General features: G+C 36.8%; 1 protein-coding gene across 14 annotated transcripts in view; it reads left to right on the plus strand.

Annotated features, from left to right (window-relative positions):
- BTRC (beta-transducin repeat containing E3 ubiquitin protein ligase) overlaps positions 1-25,592 on the plus strand; it is a 184,464-nt gene that overhangs the window by 77,347 nt on the left and 81,525 nt on the right. For 6 of the 14 annotated variants that reach the window (XM_004268474.3, XM_004268475.3, XM_049696935.1 and 3 more), the window contains one exon: positions 21,131-21,208. The exons of 5 other annotated variants lie outside the window; for them this stretch is intronic. In XM_004268474.3, coding sequence (XP_004268522.2) covers positions 21,131-21,208 — 78 coding nt within the window. Of the gene's footprint in view, positions 1-2,988; positions 3,076-21,130; positions 21,209-25,592 lie in introns of all 14 variants that reach the window. 3 more of the 14 variants (XR_004482645.2, XM_033425813.2, XM_033425814.2) reach the window with 1 other exon arrangement.

A 25,592-nucleotide genomic window follows, 5' to 3' on the forward strand; every position in this document is an offset into this window, starting at 1 on the left:
TTTTTTACAAAGTATTAAGTCTCAAATATTCAACTGAATTAAAAACTTCTAACTTCTAATATCAGTATAATTGGTGAAAACAAATCCAAATGTACTGAGTCAATGGGTCGTGTTCTTTTTCATTTTGCCTTTCATATGACATAAATGTAAAACAGAATTACCTTTTAAAAATTCTTAGCATAACAGAAAGTAATGATATAGGGCTTGTGTTCTTAAATAAAATTTCTTTCTGATTGTCAAAATACTGAAAGTCAGTCAGTCAATTTAAGGGTGTTATCAAATTTTACTATACATAATTATGCTTATATAAAATTTTTAAATTATTATAGGAAATATTTTAATTATAGCAGTCTCAGAGCAAGTTTTACAAATTTCTGCTGCTCTAGTTAATTGTTTAAAATTTAACTTTATCACAAATTTGGTCAAGTTTGCAATTCTCTGAAGTGAAATAGGTAATTCTTCCTTTTCTAAAAAAAAAAGAACCCATTAATCACAATTTAATGATTTTTGTAAAACATCATGAAAATATAATTCTGTACAACTTTAAAAGCAAATACACTGAGGACAACTCAGCAAGCATGAACTGTATTTTGATTCAGTATAACTCTAGGCATTCTAACTTATAAAATAACCCTTAACAGAAAAATACACATGTATAATCACTTGATTTATAGAGTGTGTATGTGGACCTGTAATACCACTTTAACAGTAGAAAAGTGCTACTGGATACCTTTCTTGTATAAGTTTCAATCTCTTATATATGGTCTTCATTATTAAAATAAAAAGTAAGTTTTAATGTTGCAATATTTTATAGGCTAATTTGGTTTTTATTGTAGGATTGAGCTACTTAGGTTTCTGAGCTATACAAATAGCATTGATTAATAGGACTAAAACAGGGGCTTCCCTGGTGCTGCAGTGGTTAAGAATCCACCTGCCAATGCAGGAGACACGGGTTCAAGCCCTGGTCCGGGAAGATCCCACAAGCTGCGGAGCAACTATGCCCGTGCGCCACAACTACTGAGCTTGCGCTCTACAGCCTGCGAGCCACAACTACTGAGCCCGAATGCCACAACTACTGAAGCCTGCACACCTAGAGCCTTTGCTTCGCAACAAGAGAAGACACTGCAATGAGAAGCCCGCGTACCGCAACAAAGAGTAGCTCCTGCTCACTGCAACTAGAGAAAGCCCTTGTGCAGCAATGAATACCCAATGCAGCCAAAAATAAAATAGATAAAATAAATTTAAAATTTAAAATGACTAAAATATATGATATGCACTCTTTATATCTGCTTTCAAGGGCATTTTACTGATTTAGAAAATGTATTTTGATACCATGTAGATTTAAGGCTTTACAAATAACATTGCCATTCACAACTAGCCACAACTCAGTTTAATTCATGTATAGAGTACCTTCTGTGTGCCAGGTACTGTACAAAGTACTGGGCATAAATTAAGATTCAGACCCTGTCCTCGAGGAGATTATAGTTATTTATTAGACATTTATTAAGAACTTATGTACCAGGCACTATGTAGATAATTTGAGGGACTACTGCTGTGAATAACCATTAGTTTCATGTATTTTTCCCATTCATTGAGCTAGAGGTCTGGCTTAGTAGCCGGTCTAAGGAAGCAGTATGCTTATTTTCATATCAGATATAGCTCATCTCAGCAAAAAGAGTGATCTTAAATGGTTTTCCCTTCTGCCTTTACATACCTTCTAAGGGAGCAGTGATGTTTTTGATAGCTTTACATGTAGCTTTAAAAAGAGATGGGTAACATTTATTACAGTGCCTCCTGCTGGTAAATCATAGATTTTCAACCCTGTTGTCTCCAGAATTTGTAGTGCCCACTTGTGGTTTGGTAGTTACTTCAGGGTTTCTTCTAAGGCTATGAGTGGGAAGGAGTCTACTGCATACAAGGTATAAAGTACTTCTTTAAACCATCTATTTCTAGAACTTAAATTGTCCTGGGACCAGCTCTTGATATAAAAATTCATAGAAACCTGTTTTTCACAGAGTGTGGTAACTCCTTGCCATAGTGCTGTAGTGTTAAAATTCACATTGGCCAGGTTGTTCTGTAAATTAAACACTGACAGCTGCCCTCAGGGGAACAGCCAATGTATTTATGATGATGTGCTGATTACACAAAATACACTGCAAGCAGAAAACAGCTGCAGAGAACAAACCTCTTAAAAAGAATACAATTACAAATAGCACCCTCAGTATTTCTAGTGGTGAGTGTAGAATACAGCATGCTAATGCAGGTTTCTTACTTAGTCTGCCTGAAAACAAAAAATCTGAAGGAGATAAGTTAAATTATGGTTGGTTGCACGTGTGCCCACATTAGCAATGAACAAATTTTGTTTCTGAAGAGCACAGCTATGAGTGCACAAATATAAGGTGTGGAGTAATTTTAACCCCCCCCCTTTTCTTGTTAGTAGGCTTTATTGGTGCCTTTCTCATATATAGTAGGGCATGGCCTTGAGTCGATAAGGGTTTGGACATTTGAAGGATATTACACAATTGACCAGGAGAGTATCAAAAATTGTGTTTTAAAAAATTCAATAGGAATTCCATATGTTAGGGCTTGGATATCAACATTTTGTTTGGGACTTCCCTGGTGGCGCAGTGGTTAAGAATTTGTCTGCCAATGCAGGGGATACGGGTTCGAGCCCTGGTCCGGGAAGATCCCACATGCCGTGGAGCAACTGAGCCCGTGTGTCACAACTACTGAGCCTGTGCTCTAGAGCCCGTGAGCCACAACTACTGAACCCACGTGACACAACTACTGAAGCCCACACACCTAGAGCCTGTGCTCCACAACAGGAGAAGCCACCACAATGAGAAAACCATGCACCACAAAGAAGAGTAGCCCCCGCTCACGGCAACTAGAGAAAGCCCACGTGCAGCAACAAAAGACCCAACGCAGCTAAAAGTAAATAAATTAATTAATTAAATTTTTAAAAAAGACAAAACATTTTGTTTGCAGATACACCTCTATACATTCATTGTTATAATGGCTTTAAAGACGTTTGCCCTTGGAATTAATAAAAGGAGTCACAACTCTGTATCTGTGGTAAGGTCTCTGATTTCTTAGATTCTGATTTTCAAGAATTTGGTGTTTTAGGACACTGTAATAGCTGGGTGATAACATATTTTTAGGAGAATCAATTCTCAGGTATGTCCCCTTTCATCCCTGTATGTTCGTGGTCATGTGCAGACAGGTGAGATAAGAAAAAAATTTAGTTGTCCTTGTTTGAAATTCTCTGTTACAGTTTAGGGTCTGTATTTATAAAATATTTCAACCGCTGAGCATGCTAGCTTCTGTTTAAATCAGTGGAAAATATGTTGATCTTCCAAGACATGGATTTACTCAAGCCAGTGCTAAGGTGTAGCAGGGGGATATAGTTATTGGAAACAGTTCACTTCACCCGCCTGAAACTAAGAATCAACTCTTCAGTATATGGATCACTGGTATGTAATAATCGACTATTATTGGTCTGTCTGTTGGTCTCTTTTTAAATCAGTTTGGAACCTCCTGGAGTTATTTTCTTGCTCTGCTGACATCAATCCCATGTGGCAGAGGAGTTGTGTATAACCACTTTGGTTTAATCAATAGAATAATTGATAAACCAGATAAGATTTAAACTGATTATAGCCCCAACAGAATTCCCCAGAGGCCTTGGACTCTCTTAATTTTGACATGTGTGTTTTGTACCCTGAGGATGAAGTGCAGTTTGAATTATCTGTTTTTATTTGCTTAATGATGGGGAGGGTGTTAAAGTCAAATGTTTAATTAACCCAGCAATGGGCTGCGTTGTCACTTACACACAGCTGATTGAGATATCTCATGGAGAATAGTGAATAGGAATGATAATGTGGCACTGGGACGGAAGATTGCTTTTTCAATCTATTTGCTGGGTCACTGCTTTGAATGTCTTATTGGATGAAAGGCATTCAGCCTGGAGAAAAAATTCAGCATTTAAGTACATTTTGTTCTCTTCTCCCCCTCTAACCCCCCCTGCCCAGAAGTTAACTAAAACAGATATGTTCTAGGTTTAATAAGCCATTCATGTACTAGTAAGAGACCAGGGTAGTCAGTAGCCTCAAGCTACATAATTTCCTGTGGAACAGAAAAATTGTAGTAGCCTCCAAGGTATTCTAAATGTGAGCTCTTTTGTCCCTCACATCCCTTGTCCCTTGCCATTATTGTGGAGTTGTCTTTGGTTACTTGTCTCTTGCCTCTTTCTGCAGTGTTTGCTTGATATGCCCCTACCTCTAGGGCCACAGGCAGACCTTTTTCTCCTACAGAAGCATATTCTCCAGTACATTTTTGCCATTTCATGCAGCTGGCTTCTATTTGGTTGTATTTCTAATCAAATATTATAGTGAGATTGTCGAACTATTTAAAGAGATGAAAATGTGAAGCATATAGATTCTTGCTCCCTTTGCTACTGCTATTATAAAACAGTTGGTTCCATGTATATTTTATTTTGTTCAGAAGCAGTTTGCTTTCTGTATGAACTAAAATCTAGGCCAGGAAAGATTCTAATAGCCCACATATCAAAAATGCAATTCAGGCAACTGGAGTTTTAATGACTTGCTACCCACAAAACATTCCTTACTAGCTTTATAATCAATGTAAAATTCTTTGGAGGCATATGAGCAAAACTTAAAAAAATTTTTGTCATGACTTTCCTTTTTTGTAGTTCTATGCTTCTTCCTTTTATCCCCCAAAGATCTAAGCCAGGAATTTACTAATTTTTTTTCTTTGCTTTAGCCATTTGTATTCCAGAGAGCACAATAGGGAGAAGGATACAAGATTGATTTTTGTGTGTGTGTCCTCTTGAAAGCATAGTCTGGGGCATGACTACTTGTGTGTGTGGGGGGTGTGGATTTACAAAGCAACAGAAGCATGTAGCTAGTTTTCAGGTGCATTTTGGACTTTTGCAGGTCAAGGCAGACCAGAGGAGTAGCTTATCTTGAGGGACATAAGTAATAGACGAAATATAGAGCAGCTATTTCAGGAATCATGTAGGTCATTTAATTATCCATTATGATTGAGTGGCTAATGCTCTTTTGGCAATTACATGACCTCTGTTATTCTTGAAAGCTTTCCAGGCCCCCGTGGGTCGAATGACCCACCAGTCAGTGCTTGCAGACTTTATTCCACTCAAAAGGAAAGGAGATGCTGGGCGCTACTGGCATTTAGAAATGGCTGTGCTTTCTTTACCAACCACTACCCAGAATATCCTTTGTACAGCAGTCAGTGATAGGCAGCTGGTTTTGAAGTCTACCGTTCCTTCCTTGTATGCAGAAGCACGAGGTATATCGGTTTCCACAAGAGGGAATTGTGGCAAACAAACTTTAATACCAAAGTTGGCCATTATGGTATTCACAGGTTCTGTACTGCAAAGAACAAGTACTGTGGTATTAAAACTAATGTTTGATATCTCTCAAACCAATCATTCATTATCAAACTCTGAAGTTAGTGATTTTTTTCATTCCATAACTCAACATAATAGCATTGACAATACTAATAACAGATTTTTTTAAAGAGATCATTGATTAAATCAGCCCAATCTGAATTGGTTAATCATTATTTATTCAACTAAATAAACTTAAATAATCATGCTTATATGTGGAATCTAAAAAAAATGGTGCAGATGAACTTATTTACAAAACAGAAGTAGACTCACAGATATAGAAAGCAAACTTACAGTTACCAAAGCAGAAAGGGGGTGTGATAAATTAGGAGTTTGGGATTAACAGATACATACTACTATATATAAAATAGACAAGGATCTACTGTATAGCACAGGGAACTATAATATCTTATAATAACCTATAATGGAAAATAATCTGAAAAAGAATATATATATATATATGTAGCTATATCTGCATAACTTTACATGTGAAACTAACACATTGTAACTCAACTACACTTCAATAAAAAAAAATCATGCTTAAATGATTATCTAATTAAAAACAGCCACTCTAAAATTGAGATGCTGATCCAAGATGGAATAATTCTGCAACATTTAGATGAATGTTTCTGACCTTTTTTTCTTTAATCAATAAAGGATCATTAATATTTCTAAAGAAAATTCTTTACTCCTGCTAAATGATAGTGAAACTTTTGCTTTTTATAATTATAGTGACTTATTGAGTAATTCTGAGAAAAGAAAATAATGTGGGTTTCTTGTGATTCTTTAGATTAAGAACAGTTATGGCGTGAAAAGGAATGACATCACAATCAAACTATTTATAGGGTTTGTTGGAAATGTACAAACAAAATTCTATATACTTAGCAAAATGGAAGATTACCATATTCTCTAGTGGTCCAATAATTTAAAACCACAGGCTTAAGAGAAATAATTTTGTTAGAATAATGTACAAACATATCCTTTAAGTAGAGACCATTTGCATTGTTATAGAAAAAATAATCTATTGGAGAAAAAAATCTTTTTAAATTTGTTACTTACACATCAAAGAGCATTGTTAACAACAACAACCCTACAAGGTTGTTTGTCCCTGGGGTAGTAAAATTAGCTATCTTTCCAAATAAATTTATCAGACCACTCTTGGTAGAACTCAAAGTTGATCTGTTTTTCTTTTTTTAAAAATTTTGTTGTTTGGTACAAATGAAAAACTGATGACATGAATTGATGTTTATAACCTTTGACCCTTCAGAAATGGAAGCCTTCTCACTTAAATTTTAAATCCTTTAGGCCAGTACTACCTTGGTATCTGGCTACTTAGAGACCTGTGAGGATGTAGTCAGTGTGAATTATATTAGTTGTTTTCTGTTTAAAAACATATTTTCCCTCATTATATATAAATACATATATTTTTTATTTTTTTTTGCGGTACGCGGGCCTCTCACCGCTGTGGCCTCTCCCGTTGTGGAGCACAGGCTCCGGACGCGCAGGCTTAGTGGCCATGGCTCACGGGCCCAGCCGCTCCGCGGCATGTGGGATCCTCCCAGACCGGGGCACGAACCCACGTCCCCTGCATCGGCAGGCAGACTCTCAACCACTGTGCCACCAGGGAAGCCCTGTATATATGTATTTTAAAATATCTGTAGTGGAGATGAGCAGAAAATGAGAAAGCAGAATTTACACTAAAAGCAAAAGTTAGAGCTTAAACTCAAGTATCCTGAATAAGGAGTATAATTTGTCTAGTTGGCACTTTAAGAGGAAAGCAAGGACCATAAAGCAAAGTGTGATGTTTGATTTCTTATCGGTAAGTTGCTATTCTTTAAGGCATACCCTTCAAGACCTGTGTTGGACTGTGTTATTCACCCTTGGAAACCAAAAATCTATATAAGTAAATGAGTGGAGATGGTATTTGTAATTTTAAAGACCTGAAAATTCATTAAGACTTCGTATAATTAGTGGAAATGTCCACAGGATAATAAGCCCACAGAAGAATAATTTCTTAATAATAATAAGGAAGAAGGAGAGTGATTAAATAAGGGATAGTGCGTAATAGAAATATACACCGAAATACAAATCTTAACCTAACCCAATCCGATTTCCACAAATTTACTTATTTACTTGAGATGGTTTTATTTTCATTCCAAATGGATAGATTTGGGGATAAGTTTATCAACTGTAAAGGAGCCCTAAATTTCTTCCTCAGTATTGTTGAATTGTAATAAAATGGGAGCACTAAAGCAGGGAAGATATCCAAGGTGTGATGAAAGTCATTTAGCAGAAAAAATTCAGGAACAGGAATGACAGAAATAACTATTCTGCAGAGAGAACGGATTTTGGCATACCTCCTAAGGGTTCTATAGTTCTCAACCCCATTTTGAGAAATCAAAAAGATCTACTGAAAGCAGATGTCTCTGAGTTACAAAAATAACCAGATGTCCTTATTAGTAGAAGCAAATGTTTGCCTCTTAATTCACATAGAACTATATGCATAGGATCACTGGATGAAATATTGTGTAAATATGGCAGCAAAGAAAATTGTGGCATGAAAGGGTCTGTCCTAAACATGTAAGCATAAAGGTTCTATCTTGAAAAGGAAAAAAAATTATTTTAGATTCATGTAGATTTAAAGGTAAGAGAAGTAAATTAAACTATTTATACTTTTGTTCACTGTGATAAGTGAGATTGGTTTTTTTTATTATGTATGTCTTTCTATCCCAAATCCTCCTGGTGAACCTTTATTCATTTTACTGTGCTTGTTTAGCTACTCTGTGCATTTTCATTGTATTTTAAACAGTGAAAGCATACGTATGAAACACATTTTTTTCTGAATGAATGATAGTCATCTTGGTTCTGTCAAGAAAAAACAAACAACCCACAGTAGTATATAAATGCCCTCTTTGCAAGCCTACTGGGATTTAAAAAATATTAAGCCACATTGTTATAAATAGATGTAGTTTGGTGACTGCGTTGGGTTGTTAAGCAGAATAAAAGGAAAAAAAAAAGGCAAGGTATGAAGTTTTTCTGTTTGTTTTTAAATCAGGCCTTAAGAGTCAAAAAAACCTTTAGAATTAAATTGGACTCTCACTTCTGATGTGGAGCATCTTAACATAATTACAAGCTCTTTTATGTAGTACTTATAGTCATTGCTAAGTTAATGTTCAAACCTTTGATTAAGAAGTCACAAAGCTGAATGTGTTCAGACAGCTGTGTAATAATACCTCTCCTGTTCACAAAACAGAGCATTATTTTAGTTTTTTTTCCTGTTTCGCATATTTATTGATAGAAATCTCTCCTCCTATGCTAGCTATGTTTTTAATAGTGAAATATTAAAATGCTGTATTATGATACATTCTATAACTTGAAAGTTAACAAAAGCAGCTCTGCTCCTTCATGTCCTTGCCTTGTCACTCCCTGGTGCTGTTCGACTCTTCCATCCTTCTTATCAGAGTATCTCAGTGCTTAGTTGAGCTTGTTTATCTTAAAAGAGCAGGAGGCAGGCTTTTAGGGAGTAAGCTGCATGTTCCAGTATAACAGGAACCAATGCTGTTTGACTTGAAAAACATTTGATCTCTTACATTAACAGCCCATGTCACTGTAATAGGACTACAGCCGGGCTGTTGTTCAGTTTTCTATTATTTTAGCTTTGAAAGAACTGTTAGAGCTGCTCCAAAATCTCCGTGTTTAAAATTGTATATTGGCAGTCCCCCCAGGACTCGTAAGTAAACAAGGTGATGTGTGTGGCCAGAGGGAACATATTTTGTTAGCTTTGTTTTAAATAAGAACCTTCTCTATCTAAAGATGGTTTTTGTCTGATCCCTGATAGTGTGCTGCATGACTTTGCTTTTGTAAATTTGCACATCTTAAAACATATTTTTGTTTGTCATTAATGTGTGTGCTCAGTAACTATTCATTATGAACTTTAATATTTTTTCTCAAATAATGAAGCATTTAGTTTTCTCATGAAGCTTAACTTCAAATATTCTGCACAATTTCCCTAAGTACAGCAGTTTGTGCAGCAGTTGTTGGAAACTGGCAAGCAAGAATCTAAGGGGAATGTTTGTTAGACTTAAGTATTATTTAGTTTTATTTTAAAATATTCAGTTATTGGTAATTTCTATGCCAGAAATAGTTTGACGTTGGAATCAGGTAGCAGTATCTAAAGAATAGAAAATAAAATTTGTAAAATCAGGTGGTTCTCTTCCTTTTTAAGAGTACCTCTTATTGTAATAGTGATAGAATGGCAGCTTATTGTAGTAGTGGTGGAATGGCAGCAATTTTACTCCTTCCTTTCTTCCTTCCTCTACCTATTTTTAGGTTTGTTTTCCTGTTCTGATTCTTTTCTGATGTAATACAGCATTGCTAGGCCACCCAGCACTTTCCTTGCATTTAACCTAAAATACATACATCAGCCAACACAAGCATAATTGGTTGAAAGGCAGCCATCTATCTGGGGAGTTCTTCTAAATACTGAATGTGTCATGCACTTTGACATGACATATCTGTAATATCTGAATACAGAAAGCACTTTTTGCATTAGCTATAGGTGTTAAAGCAGTAGTGTGTTTTAAGAATGTCTGCTGTGCAAATTCTGGCTTGTGGGGTAATGACAAGTGTTTGCCTGCATAGACAATATATTTTTCCTCTTGAGGTCCCCACACACCTAGTTTCCCTCAAGCTCATCATCTCTGTCAGGTTAATCAATAGGCACCGTATGGCAGAGGGTCAGTAATCAGTGTCATCGTGCCTTTAAATCGTGTTGAAAATTTGCTTAAAGCCTGGGCCAATTAACATCGAGATGATGAATGGATGGGAAGATGGAAAGAGCCTGACGCTCAGGGGCTTTGTGAGGAGGAGATGCTCAGCTGTTGAGCAGCAGACACCAGCGAATAAAATCAGCCATTCATGTGAGCTCAGTCCACCCACTCTTAATGATAATGTCAATCTAGCAAAATATATACACATTGGAGTTGTCACAAGTTCATAAATCAAAGGAGTTTGTCAAAGGCATTCAGATTAACGAGGCAGCAGCAATAACAAGTCAAATTTGCATAGAGAATTGCTCGAATCTCAGTAAATTATGATCCTGTTTTTCATTTGATTATTTGCTAATGTCTCAAGAGGGAGAATGATTATATTAGCATGCAAAATCTACTCCAGAAGTAGAAATCTGAGGTATAGAAGACCAGCACACTATGACAATTAATCAGCTTCTGCATACTAGCATAAATGTACAAGGCCCAGAAATCAACTTCTTTTTATTATTATTTCTCCTTGCCACTGATCCAAATGGTTCAGCTTGACAGAGACTTTATATTGCTTTAACAGTGTTTTGAATTGTGCCTGCAGGCAAGACATAGTTATGCAGCTATAACCAACCTATCCATCTGCCAACCAGATTGGAATTCTCCTATCCAAGGCTTCCATTAACCCCCACTGACAGCTCCAAACAGGATTAAGAATTTGCAAGCATAAAAAATAGTTGTTCTTTGCAAATATACACAATCCCTTTGCATCTTGAGAAAGGCTGCATCTGTGTTTTGTAATTAGTGTTGGACAGTGTAGCAGAGGGAAAAACCTACTTGGCGTTTTTTGGACTTTTGTCATAAGGGAGTAAGGCAGTACTAATGGAAGTTCTGTGTTTGGTTGTCCCAGAGAGTGCTTTCCATTCTCTCCGGTTCCTAGCACTGTGCTTGAATTGGTGTTATTACTAGAAAATATCACTTCTTGAAAGGTTTAACTAGTGGATCTTGTTGAAGGTGAGCAGTATAGGGAGGCTTTGATGTGGCTGTGGTTTAATAGAATATGTCAAATGATAAAACGTGCTGGAGAAGCAATGTGCATGAAAACATGCTAGAGAATATTATCTTATGAGGACACTTGAGGCCCTCCCTAAAATAAAACTGGTACTTGAATAGGATTCTTCAGTCAGCTTCTGAACTTAAATGACCTAAGTTTTCTCCATTGTATCCTAGAAGAATTAATTAAAATTTGCTTAAACACACAACGCATACACTACCCCCCTGCCACACACAGTGTTTTGTCTTTTTCATTGAAGAGTTTGAATGATTTTTATTTATGTAGCTAAATCATCTTTTAACCTTGTAGAAGAATAATTGGACTTGTTTTTTTGCGGTACGCGGGCCTTTCACTGTTGTGGCCTCTCCCGTTGCGGAGCACAGGCTCCGGACGCGCAGGCTCAGCGGCCATGGCTCACGGGCCCAGCCGCTCTGCAGCATGTGGGATCTTCCCGGACCGGGGCATGAACCCGTGTCCCCTGCAACGGCAGGCGGACTCTCAACCATTGTGCCACAAGGGAAGCCCTGGTCTTGTTTTTGAAAATTACAAATCATACATATTTTGAGGATATAATTAGCTCCAAATCATGTAATAAGGTAATGGGAAAAATATTAATCCAATTAGTAATTTACAGGTCAAGCCCATGTTATGATGTTTGCAACTAGCTATGGAAATTGGTCTCAAGATTTTTCTCTTTACATGGGTTGTCATTTTACATGATGATGAACAAGTAATTCAAAATCATAATTTTAATTCACCACGATTTACCTGCTTTGCTAAAATGATACAATTTTCCTGTTACAGAGACCATTGAATTCTCCCAGTGAAGAATGTGGCATAGGTGGAAAATGTTACTTCTAGTTTTAGAGCTGGTAATTTTATTTTTAACAGATGTCTATTCAAACAGGCTCAGGCTCTGTTGCACCATCCAACCTTGAGCAAGATGCTTACTCAAAGATTATTATAAGTCATTATGAGTGGCTTGACTTTTCATCACTGTGTAAATTAGTTTAGTTTTTTATTTGATTATATAATCAACTCTTAATTATCCATGTCACCAGGAGTTGTGTGTTCTAATAGATAACTGAAAACAGTAAATAAGCCACTTACTAGGTTGTGGAGAATATTGCTCCCACCATAAACATCTGAAAAGTTAGGAGTGCTTTGCTTATCAACAGAAGAACATTTCCTTGTTAATGAAGGGTTGGCAAACTTTATTTGTAAAGGACCAGATAATAAACATTTGAGGTTTTGTGGGCCATAGGACCTCTGTCCTGACTACTCACCTCTGCCATTGTAGTGTGAAAGCAGCCACAGACAAGATAATGAACAAGGGTGGCTAACTTTCAATAAAACATTATTTGTAGAAACTTTATTTAGAGCAGGAGCTGGCAAACTCCTCCTGTAAATTATACTGGCATTAAAGTTTTGGGATGGGGACTTCCCTGGTGGTCCAGTGGTTAGGACTCCACGCTCTCAATGCAGGGGGCACAGGTTTGATCCCTGGTCAGGGAACCAGGATCCCACGTGCCCACGTGGCATGGCCAAATAAATAAATAAATGAATAAGTAAAGTGGTGGGATGATAGGACTGTAGTTGGGCTATCACTGAAGTTTCTCTGCTATGAAAACCTTTTTTTTTTTAATTTATTTATTTTATTTATTTTTGGCTGCTTTGGTTCTTCGTTGCGGTGTGTGGGCTTCTCATTGCGGTGACTTCTCTTGTTGCAGAGCATGGGTTCTAGGCACGTGGGCTTCAGTAGTTGTGGCACGTGGGCTCAGTAGTTGTGGCTCGCGGGCTCTAGAGCACAGGCTCAGTAGTTATGGCACACGGGCTTAGTTGCTCTGCAGCATGTGGGATCTTCCTGGACCAGGGCTCGAACCCTTGTCCCCTGCATTGGCAGGCAGATTCTGTGTGTATGTGTGCGGTACGCAGGCCTCTCACTGTTGTGGCCTCTCCCGTCGTGGAGCACAGGCTCCGGACGCGCAGGCTCAGTGGCCATGGCTCACGGGCCCAGCCACTCCACGGCATGTGGAATCTTCCCGGACCGGGGCACGAACCCGTGTCCCCTGCATCGGCAGGCGGACTCTCAACCACTGCGCCACCAGGGAAGCCCTGGCAGGCAGATTCTTAACCACTGCGCCACCAGGGAAGCCCCATGAAAACCATTTTTAAAGCTAGCTGGATGGTGTGGGTGTAAGGTTCCAATTATTTATTAAGCCCTTATTATCTGTATATTATGTAATGTGTTGGGAGGTAGAGGGAGCCACAAAGACTGCCCAATAAGCTTACAGTCTTATTGGGTAGTTGAGAGTAACATGCAAAACATTCATCTATTTAAGTGCCAAATTGTGTGGACCAAATAAAAATGTTAGGGCATTTCCAGTAAAATAAGGTGGAGTAGTTGTATGGTTTCTTAGAGAAGACAGTTGAAACATTTTAAGAATGGGTAGGACTCAAATCGATTAAATAATTGGTTTATAATTCTAGACTAGCATTAAGGACCCTTCTAGCATGGAAATTTCAAGACCAAATCACATGTTTATAAGACTGTGAAGAGACTTGCTTAACTAGGGCAGAAAAATGTACATTGAGGGAAGTAACTTGATATAATGTAGCAGAAATTCTGGAAGGTCTTGAAAACCAGGCCTAGAACTTCATATTTAATTTCATAGAAACAAAGAGCCACTAAAAATTTTTGAGGAAAAAAGACCACCACGGCAGTAGTGGTGATTAAGAAAGATTAATCTGGGCTTCCCTGGTGGCACAGTGGTTAAGAATCTGCCTGCCAGTGCAGGGGACACGGGTTCGAGCCCTGGTCCGGGAAGATCCCACGTGCAGCGGAGCAACTAAGCCCGTGTGCCACACTACTACCGAGCCTGTGCTCTGGAGCCCACGAGCCACAACTACTGAGCCCACATGCCACAACTACTGAAGCCTGTGCACCTAGAACCTGTGTTCCGCAACAAGAGAAACCACTGCAATGAGAAGCCACTCGCCGCAACTAGAGACAGACTGCAGCAACGAAGACCCAACTCAGCCAAAAATAAATAAATTCATTAATTTTAAAAAATTGACTCTGAGGATTTAGGTCTGGGATAGAAAGAAAAGTTGAGAAGAAAAGAGCTAGCCTAGAATGGGTGGGAATGGTAAAGAGTGCTTTAAATTTGGATATGTTGGACTTCCCTGGTGGTCCAGTGGTTAAGTGGTCCAGTGGTCCAGGGGGTGCAGGTTTGATCCCTGGTCTGGGAAGTTCTGCATGCCGTGCGGTGCGGCAAAAAAAAAAAAAAAAAACCCACAACAACAAAAAATAAATTTGAATGTGTTGATTTTGAGACAGTTTAAGTTTTTTTAAAAAAAAATGTGATTCCTTTTTTTTTTATTCACCCCCAGGTTACTTCCGGAAACATTTTAGGCAAAATACATCCCTGAGATCTAATGCATGGGCTTTAGCGGTATTTCACTTTGACTTTTTCCTACCCAAATTTCTGTTACCATATCTGCATGTCTGCAGATGTTATAACTCTAATGCTTCCAGTTTGAAGTTAAATTCAAAGTTGTCAGTGAGGCTTTTATTCTGCCCTTTAAAGTTCTAACCTAGTGAATGCTGAGTTAAGAGATAAACATTCAAGTTAATATAAAAGGTAACAAGTTATATAGTATCTTTTACAGAAATATTTTCATGTAATGCTAATATTTATACACTGTTGTTAACTGCAGGACTTACAGACACATTCTGCAAATGATTTACTATAATGAAATGTTCCATCTGAGTGTTGTGAATGAGTTGTTCTGGGCAGTCAGGTTTTTCTAGTTGGCTCAGGGTTAAGAGGTAGAATATAACTTTTATTTTTATTGAAGGAATTTTTTCCCTCAAGTTATTTTTCATTTATCTAACTTCTGTTTTTCCATTTCTTAACATATTTTCTTCTAGGTTTCATCTGTTTGGTTAATTTTTATTTTGACAGATTTACAGAAAAGTTGAAAGAATAGTACAAAAATCCCCTTATACTTTTTTTTTTTGCAAAAATATTTATTTATTTGGCTGCATCGGGTCTTAGTTGTGGCATGTGGGCTCTTTGTTGACGCGTGCGGGCTTCTCTCTAGTTGTGGCGTATGGGCTCAGTAGTTGTAGCACACAGGCTCTCTAGTTGTGGCATGAGGGCTCTGGAGCGCATGGGCTTAGTTGCCCTGCAGCATGTGGGATCTTAGTTCCTTGACCAGGGATTGAACCCATGTCCCCTGCATTGGAAGGCAGATTCTTAACCACTGGACCACCAGGGAATCCCTTTATACTCTTCACACAGATTCTCCATATGTTAACATGTTACCGTGTTTGCTTATCTCTATACATACACACATATATATACTAACATCCATTTACTTATATTTTCTGAGTTCTTTGAAAGTTAGTTACAGACATATGTCCTTTTACCTCTAAATGTTTCTGTTGTATGTTTTCTGAAACCAAGGACAGTTCTTTTAAGTAACCACAGTACAAATGATACAAATGAACTTATTTACAAAACAGAAATAGACTCACAGACATAGAAAAGAAACTTATGGTTACCAAAGCAGAAAGGTGTGGGGGGGTGCTGGGGGGGATAACTTTGGAATTTGGGATTAACACTACTACTTTATATAAAATAGATAAACAGTAAGGACCTACTGTATAGCACAGGGAATTATATTGAATATCTTGTAATAACCTATAATAGAAAAGAATCTGAAAAAAGAGTAGATATAAATGTATCACTGAATCGCTTTGCTGTACACCTGAAACATTGTAAATCAACTGCTTCAATTAAAAAAAAAAATGACAGTACAAATTGTCAAAATCAGGAAGTTGAATGTCTAAACAAACTTTGGTACATCCATACAGTGATACTACTTGCCAATGAAAAGGAAAGAACTGCTGATATATGCAAGAACACAATGAACAAATGAATCTCACAAATGAATGTATTATGTTAGGTGAAAAAAGACTCAAAAAATTACATACTATATGATTCATTTTATGACATTTTAGAAAAGACAAAATTATTGAGACAAAACAAATCAGTGATCACTGGGGAAAGGGGGGTTTGGGAGGTGATGGGACTGCTTTACATCTTGATTGTGGTGGTTAACACAGCTTTATGCTTTTGTCAAAACTCAGAACTATACAACAAAAAATAATAAATTTTTCCATATGTAAATTTTAAAAGGGGGGAAACAATCAGGAAATTAACATTGATACAGTGTTATTAGTTCATCCATAGACTTGTTTCATATTTTCCAATAATGTCCTTTATACAAACCTTATGTCATAATACCCACTCAGTAATATCCACTTAATAATTACCCATCAAGAACAGTTAAAGGGTGGGGAGGAAAAAAATTGTGGATATAGGCTAGATAGTTATTACTCATCCTGTTAGGCTCAGCTCACTTATTTTTCACTGTATAATTCAGTGCAGAGGAGTTTACCATCAATTTTGTTTCAGCCCCTCCCCCCCAGTAACCTCAGATCACAAACTGCATTCAGTTACATCTCTTTAGTTTTCTTTAATCTGAAAGCAGTTCCTTATGACCTTGACATTTTTTGAAGTACAGACTAGTAATTTTATAGGATGCCCGTCAATTTGGGCTAGTCTGTTGTTTTCTCATGATCAGATTGAGGTTATGTGTATTGAGCAGGATGACCTCAGAAGTAATAATATCAATAATATCAATGACCTCAGTATATCATATCAAGAGGCACATAAGGTTAAGGTGGTATCTACCAGATCTCTCCACTGTGAGGCTACTGTTCTTTTCTTTTGTAATTATTAAGTATATTATGGAGAAATATTTTGAGATTATGTAACTCTCCTGTTATTTGTCACCCACTAATTTGTGTGATAAGTCTTACTTGCATCTTTTAGTTACCCTTAAATAGAACTTACTGGACATAATGTAGCTTGATGACCCAGGACAGTTGTGAACATTGCTTATTGGGATGCATCATAGTTAAAAGATACAAGGAATATCTGTGCTACTGAGCTCTCCTGGGTGATGTTGGAGATCACAGGCTTTGAGAGCCAGTTGAGGTGACTGTTAGGTATACACAGCTATTTCATCATTCCCGGCCACCCTCGACTGTAGAGCTATTACTTTCTTATTCACTGGCTTTCTGGCTCTCCTCTTCACTATTAGTAGGGTACCTTACTCCTTGCTCCTGATATCATGACTGTTTAATGTCCCTGCTCCTATTTTATGCAAGAGGGTTGAATTTTTTGTATTGATTTGTTTCTCATGGTGGATGGTCCAGTAAAAGTAAAAAATGAGTAGAAAGAAGTTGGGAAAAAAGTAAAAAATGATGGGTTAATCTGTCAAAAAAGAACTAGTTATAACAATGTTTTTCTCTTTTTCCTTTTTGTTAATGTTGAGTTACTTTAAAAAAAAAAAACAACACAATATATAATATATATATCCTTTGCCCTGATGGGGTGGAGAAGGGAAAGGAGCTCCTCTACAGCTCTATGTTCTGCTCTCAGGTAGTAATTATCCTTTAGCTCCCTTCATCTTTTAATACCTTAGACATTCTTATAATACCCACTCAATAGTTTACTATCTAAATCAGATAAAATAGAGGGTCAGAAGGAAAAAAATTATTGATGTGGGCTAGATAGCCACTACTCATCCTCTTAGGTTCAGATCACTGTTTTTCACTATGTAATTTAGTATAGAGAGTTTGCCGTCAATTTTGTTCCATCCGAAGCACCTGTAGAGTAAAAATGTGATTTATAATGTGTTCAGTATAAAAAACTTCCACCAAAAAGTAATTAGGCTTCCAACTTTATTATAATGACATTTTCAAAAAACAGTTAATTTTGAAATATAGGACCTTACATTTAATTAAACAGGTTTAGGTGATCTGAAATGGTATTTTATTTAAAGGAGGGTGTAGAACTTCATGGTCTGGGAAATAGTTACTTGCAAATTATAAGTTTAAAATTGAATACTGGCTTAATTGGATACAGTTAAAATTGAATATTGGCTTAAGTTTTTATTATATAAGACATTTAATTTTAGCATTTAAAACATTTGATCTGTACTTTTTTTTTTTTAAGAAAAGTTAAATATACAATTGATTTTATGGGTTTAATGTTGACCTTTCCCTTCCTTTGATTCTCTTATAATGGCGTATATTGCTAGTTTCCTTATCTGGAATGCTTTATTTTATTTTATTTTACTTTAGTTTATTTTTATTTTTAAATTTTTTTGGCCACACCACATGGCTTCCTAATTCCCCTACCGGGGATGGAACCTGGGCCCTCAGCAGTGAAAGCATGGCGTCCCAACCACTGGACCGCCAGGGAATTCCCTGGGATGCTTTATAGTCATTAACTCAACTATATCTCTCCTTCATTTTTTTGTAGATAGTCTACGTTCCTTTTTTCCCCAAAACAGAGAGTAAAAGCAGAATTCTAAAGTTATTGAGCCTCTATCCCTTGCTTGTAACATAGCATTTTTTCTTCTTCTTTGTCCCTAAAATTGACCTTTAAAGTGATCATTACAAATGTAAAATTATCAAGTTAAACCTCATAAAAAATTTCTGCCCAAAAGGACCTTAATGTACTGGCCTGTCAAGGTGACACACAAGGCACACAGATGTTAGCCACAGAGGGCCTTTTGATACTATATGTATGCTATTTATCCTTTAATATCTTTCAAAATATAATATTTGATACAAAGCAAAAAATTCATAATACCTAAATTTAAAACACTGTTATGATCCTATATTCTAATAATGATTTCATACTTGGATGAAGTTTTTCAGATAAACTCATATGTTGGATATAATTTCTGGATCTAAAAGTAACTCCTCAGTTAGAATGTGATGAATATATGTAATGTAATGAGTAAATCAGCTGCAAATTCTAAAATGTTAACATTACACATGTAATTGTGGAAAATAGAGCCCAAATAATGTGTACTTGGATTTTCTGTATTTTATCTTGCGGAGAGTGATTTACATGTGTTACCAGATTTTTTAAAATTATTTTTTAATGTGATAAAATACACATAACATAAAATTTATCACCTTTAACATTTTAAATTGTATAGTTCAGTGGTATTAAATACATTCATAATGTTGTGCAACCATCACCCCCATCCATCTCCATAACTCTTTTCATCTCGTAAAACTGCAACACTCTACCCATTAAACAATAACTCCCCATTCCTCCCTTTTCCCAGCCCCTGGTAACCAACATTCTACTTTCTGTCTCTATGATTTTGACCACTCTAAGTGTCTTATATAAGTGGAATCATAATGCATTTATCTTTTTGTGACTGGCTTATTTCACTTAGCATAATGTCTTCAAGGTTCATCCATGTCGTGGTTTGTGTCAGAATATCCTTCCTTTTTAAGGCTGAAGATTGTTCCATTGTATGTATATACCACATTTTGCCTATCCATTCATCCCTCAGTGTACACTTGGGTTGCTTACACGTTTTCGCTGTTGTGGATAATGCTGCTATGAACACAGACATAAAAATATCTCTTTGAGGGCTTCCCTGGTGGCACAGAGGTTGAGAGTCCGCCTGCCGATGCAGGGGACGCGGGTTTGTGCCCCGGTCCGGGAAGATCCCACATGCCGCGGAATGGCTAGGCCTGTGAGCCATGGCCGCTGAGCCTGCGTGTCCGGAGCCTGTGCTCCGCAACGGGAGAGGCCACAACAGTGAGAGGCCCGCGTATCGCAAAAAGAAAAAAAAATCTCTTTGAAACTCTGCTTTCAGTTTTTTTGAGTATGTACCCAGAATTGGAATTGTTGGATCATATAGTAATTCCTTTTTTAATTCTTTGAGGAATCATACTGTTTCCCATAGCTGATGTACCATTTTACATTCCCGCCAAAGGTGCACAAGGGTTACAATTTCTCAGCATCCTCATCAATGCCTGTTATTTTCTGTTTTTTGTTTTTGATGGTAGCCTACCTAATGAATGTGAAGTACCTTGTAGTTCTGCTGTTCATTTCTGAAATGATTAGTGATGTTGACCATCCTTTCATGTGCTTGGTGGTCATTTGTATATCTTCTTGGATAAATGTCTATTCAAGTCCTTTGCCCATTTTTTAATCAGGTTCTGTTTTTTTGTTGCTGAGTTTTTACAACTTCTCTCTATATTCTGGATGTTAATCCTTTATCAGTAAATGATTTGCAAAATTTTTTCCCATTTTGTGGGTTGGCTTTTACTCTGTTGATATTTAGAACTCTGAATTCGCTTGCAGTTGAATTGTTTATTTCCCTCTTTTTAAGTATTTAAAAATCTCACTGATGTTTTAGGGCCTTCTAGCTGCTATTTGAAGTGATAATGGCAAGAGTGGACTCTAATCTTAAACTACTGATAAATTTTATTGCTTTGAGCTAACTAAGCACTATGCTCTTTTTAATAAAGAAAAGAAAATCAAATCAGAGAAAAGAGGAAGAGAAATAACTAATTGTTTTTAGGATCCAGACATAAGAACTTGGACCAAACATTTAGTATGGTTTAAAACTAATTATTTAAAAGAGAAGGCAATAATCCTGGTTTAAGCTGTTATCAGCTAAGTATAGACTGGAGCTTTCTTGTGTCCAGTGCCAAAGAACAATAAACTGGACTTATAATGAACATGATCTGCTAGGCAGTGCTTAAATATAGATGAAATACTTTTCCACCTAGATCCCTACATATATTTATTTATATACATGGGCATATGTTTTCCTTTACATAAGTGTATGTCTGTATGTATATAAATCTTCAAATGAACAAATGCATAAATATACACGGTATTCTAGCTTACAGAATTAAAAATGTAATTCAGTTTACTCCCACAGAATAAGATTGAAGATAATGAGAACTGAATTAAAGCTTACTTTCTTTCACAGAATTCCTCAGAGAGAGAAGACTGTAATAATGGCGAACCCCCTAGGAAGATAATACCAGAGAAGAATTCACTTAGACAGGTATGAAATTCAGTCTTACTTAAAAAGCTACCAACAACAAAATAAAAGACAGGAAACCCTCAATTTGCCATTCGTTAAGTACTGGAGCTTAAATTAAGAGTACTCTGAAGTTGGTCTGGCTCTAGCCATCAATTTCAGTCAGTTACATTGTTTTCCCAATCATTTAAAAAATATCCTAGGTATACAAGTACAGGGCAGTCAATTGTTTATGTGTAGTGAAAACAAAATCAAAGAAAAAGTTTCTTGTTTAGGAAAAATAACCTGAAGTGCATCTTAAGTGCAGGTAGTAGAATAGTTCTCTTTAAACCTTACTTTTCTATTAAGATTTTTCATACACTAAAAAAAAATAATAATCAAAAGGGATCTACCTATGATGAAGTTAGCTCCTCTTAGTCTAAGCAATATTTGTTTGCTTTTTCTAGAAGTAAAGGCCGTTATTAATGACAACTTTAAAATAATTTTTACTCACCACGGTGCCCCCACTCCTCAAACTTTTTCTTTGAAAGTTCAATTCCATGGTGCTCTGTTTTTAAAAATTAAAATGTTCAAAAACATTTGGTCAAAATATTGGCTCTTCTCACTGCCTGTAGCAACCTCTAACATCTTCCATCCCTCACTGGCAACAAAAACAAGTTCTTACAGTATTGCCAGCAGTAGTAAAAATTATTTTACTTGCATTTATGGCATTATTCTAAGAAAAAGGAGAATAGATTAAATATTTGTTGAGCACCTACCATGAACCTGATACTTATTTTACTTCACTCTCACAATAACCCCGTAAAGTTGCTAGGTATGATTTCCATTTTATAGATGAAGAAAATGGAGGCTGAGAGAGATTCAATGACTTGTTTATTTAGCAAGTCAGTGATTTGAAACCCAGATCTCAGTGTTGCCAAAGCATTTCTACTTCTGCCTTCTAACTCTGTAGGTTGTAGACAGTGTTAATTTAGGGGAAAAGTAGTTGAAATTGTGACACTCATTTTTTATTTACTTTTTTATTTACTATATGTTAAAACATTTTTGGATGGGCAAAATTTCTTTTATAAAAATAATTGTGTGGTAAGTAGAATTGAATCAGTTCAGGAAGCTTTGTTAAATAGCCAAAAGATCAGGGATTGATATTGTTCAGTTAGAGCTTTAACTATTTGGAGATAAACACCTGATCTATAAATCTAAATATATAGGACAAAATTGAATTAAGATAAATTTGGAGGTGGAAACACTCTGCCCCACTATACAGAAACAACTGTCAGAAAACAATGACATGACAAAAAGTTTTGGCAACTTTATTTAAGCTAACAAACGAATTTTCACTCTGCAAAGTTATAAATTAATTTTAATAGGCTGATCCAGATGGTCCATTTGGAAAATGGATAGGCTGATCTGTTGAAAATTAAACTAAATTTATCTCTCTCATACTTCAAACCGAAGCAAGAGAGAGAATCGTGCTTATTAAGTCCAGCACATACAGATGGACCAGCAGGTCACACATGGGACTAATCTGATTCATTTAAAAAATAAATGCATACATTATTGAATCATTTTATACTTGCAAGATCTGTTATGTGCAGTATTTGAAATAATGTTGTTTTTTTTCATTGCTTTTTTAGCAGGTTCTCTTTACCCCCTCTGCTTTAATATAACAACCATTTTGGGGTTTGTTTTGTTTGTCCTCCTAGTGCTCCAAACTGATTTTTCTAATATCTGTCATTCAGTGTTGAGATCCAAGCTCTGGAGATTAATTAGGTCATGAGGCTTTTCCCCCTCCTTTCTTTGTAAAAGGTTTTATCTCCATTCTCTTTGTGAAGAGCATGAACTCAATGTTCTTGGAAAGAGAAATGGCCTTTAGAAATGGGGAAGTAGGAGATCCTCCTGGGGCACTCGGAGTCTTTTAGCTTCTGGGTGTTTTAACAGCCCCATGAATGCAGATTTGTAAATTTATTGCAGTGCCATCTGGTTTTTTGCTCGAACCAGATTACTGTTGGCTTGTGTCTGTCTATTGTGGTGGTCACTCCCTAGGAGCTTGCCCTCTCAGTCTTAGGGATGAGTGATGAATAGCAGGGGTCAATAGAAGCGGGTCACAGGGCAGCTGTCCAGGATTGCCCTGAACTTGATTACGCCACCGCCAAGTTTTTTAATGTAGGATGTAGTATATAAGCTGTCTAAACTCCCTCTTTTCACTAATGCATATGACAATAATGAAGTGCCATTTGCTCCCCCCACCCCACCTTTAGTCAAGTTATTATAGATAAAAAGATGTCAAAGCTGCCTTTTACCTAGTGTTGATGTAAGTAGGATTTGCATCATGTGGGCCAGTCCCTTGAGATTCTTTTGCAGACTATTTCTAATGGGGTTTCAGGAACTCTTTCACCACTGATTTTAAAATGCTAAGTTATGTTCTAATAAATTTAGTGTTGTTTTAAACTAATTTTAGAGCTTATATATATTATTCTAAAGTATAGTTTTACCATTGTTGATAGGATATGACCACTGCCTGTTAAAACTTGGAGTTATTTAACTACTGGAGGAGCTGAAAGAAGTATTATCATTACAGTTCTTACAGACATTAAAAGGGTAAAAGGGAATATTACAAATAACTTTAAGCCAAAAATTTGGCTTCTTCCATGATATGGACGAATTCCTTGAAAAACACAACTTACTGAAACCAAAACAAGGTGAAACAAAATTTGAATAGCCATATGTCTATTAAAAAAATTGAATTATCAAAAGGCCCATATGGTTTCCTGGTGAACTCTATCAAACGTTTAAGGAATAAATAACACCAAAATAGAAAATAGAGAAGGAAAGAACACTCCCTGACTTGTATTATGAGGTTACCATAACCATAATTCCAAAACTTGACAAAGACCTTAGCAGAAAAAGAAACTATTGAAGGAGAAAGTCACGAGACATTACTCCCTGTGTCACCAAGTCATTTTGTATACCTGCTTTTCCATTTCATTTCCAACATCAGAAGGCAGTAGAGTTCAGGGCGGGGGAAAGAAATGCAATGTATTCTTTAAATTTTCTAAGCTTTTGAATAATCTTCTGACATCTTGGCATTAAGTGTAAACATTTATTTAAAGGACGTACAAAGTAGCTACAGTTTTCTTTTTACTTTTATTCCTAGAATGTGAAGCCAAGAAAACCATAGCAAATGTGTTCATAGCTTTTATTCATATCTGCAAACAAGGGCAAAGGCCTGGGAGGATACATGAAAGTACTCATTACTTTTTGAAAACATAACCTTACAACATGCAACTCCTTCTTTGCTTCACATTGGTGCTAATAGGATCTGTCAACCCTGCCTTTCTCTGTAATTGAGTAAATTGTGACCTCTGTCTAATCCTTCTCCCATCCCCCATTCCCTTTGTGTATGTGTCCACTTACCATCCTGAGAACGGGGGTAATGATAAATAAAGCATTGAGTAGTGCTCTCTCAACTCTTTGAAAGCAGCATGATGCCAGCCCTCTAGTTATATTTCTTTAAGTGTTTACGTTTTTCTGTATTCTTTCTCTTGTGTAGCTGGAACCCTGGGGATGCAAAGCCATGAGAGAGGCCAAGAAGCTAACAAAGTAGCTGTCTCCCTTGTTAGCTTGTTCCTTTATTCTTTAAAAACAAGATAAAAACCATCTGGCTCAGGGCATTACATTTTCCTCCCCCATGCACCTCTATAGATGGAGACTTCACCTGCAGTGAGGGTTTACATTGATTAGGGAGGGAGCAGTAATTCAAGCTTCCATCCTCTTCAAGGATACTTTGCAGTCTTTAAAGGTGCTGACCCACTGAGTTAAACTGTCAAGGGAGGATAAAAAAGTATCTTCATCCCAGGAGGTAACAGCTGCTAGGTTTTCAACACCTTGCATGCTGCTGGAAAAATGTCACAATTGTCAGCTGAAAGAAAAATGACTGTTGTCATCTTCTGTTAATGACTGGGCCTTATAAAAGGAACTACATAAGCCTTTTAGAAGGAATAAGTAGCTGTTTTCCTTTCCTACCACCTTCCCCTACCTCTCCCCCCAAATTCCTATGTTGTTCTAAACATTACCTTAGAGTAGATGCACAAAAAACAGCGGTGAAGAACTTAAAGTTAAAACAACCCAGCGTAAGCATGGAGGTCTGATTGGCATAGCTCCTTTATACAGTTGGCTGAGTAGGAGGAACAACCACATCACTGACACAGAAAATGACATTATCGTGTGTATTAACAAAACAACAACAACAAAAAGTCATTCATAAGCCAGTGAACTGAGAGAAAACGTACTGTATTTGTGCTCTTTGGAGGACAGTTTGTTTTCAAGCAGCATCCAGATGGGTAAATACCACGACATTTCTTTTTTCAAGAGAGCCACTTCTTTTCTTCCTTTAAAAAAAAAAAAGGGA

The sequence above is a fragment of the Orcinus orca genome, chromosome 14 (genome assembly GCF_937001465.1).
Source record: "Orcinus orca chromosome 14, mOrcOrc1.1, whole genome shotgun sequence".
Classification (NCBI taxonomy): domain Eukaryota; kingdom Metazoa; phylum Chordata; class Mammalia; order Artiodactyla; family Delphinidae; genus Orcinus; species Orcinus orca.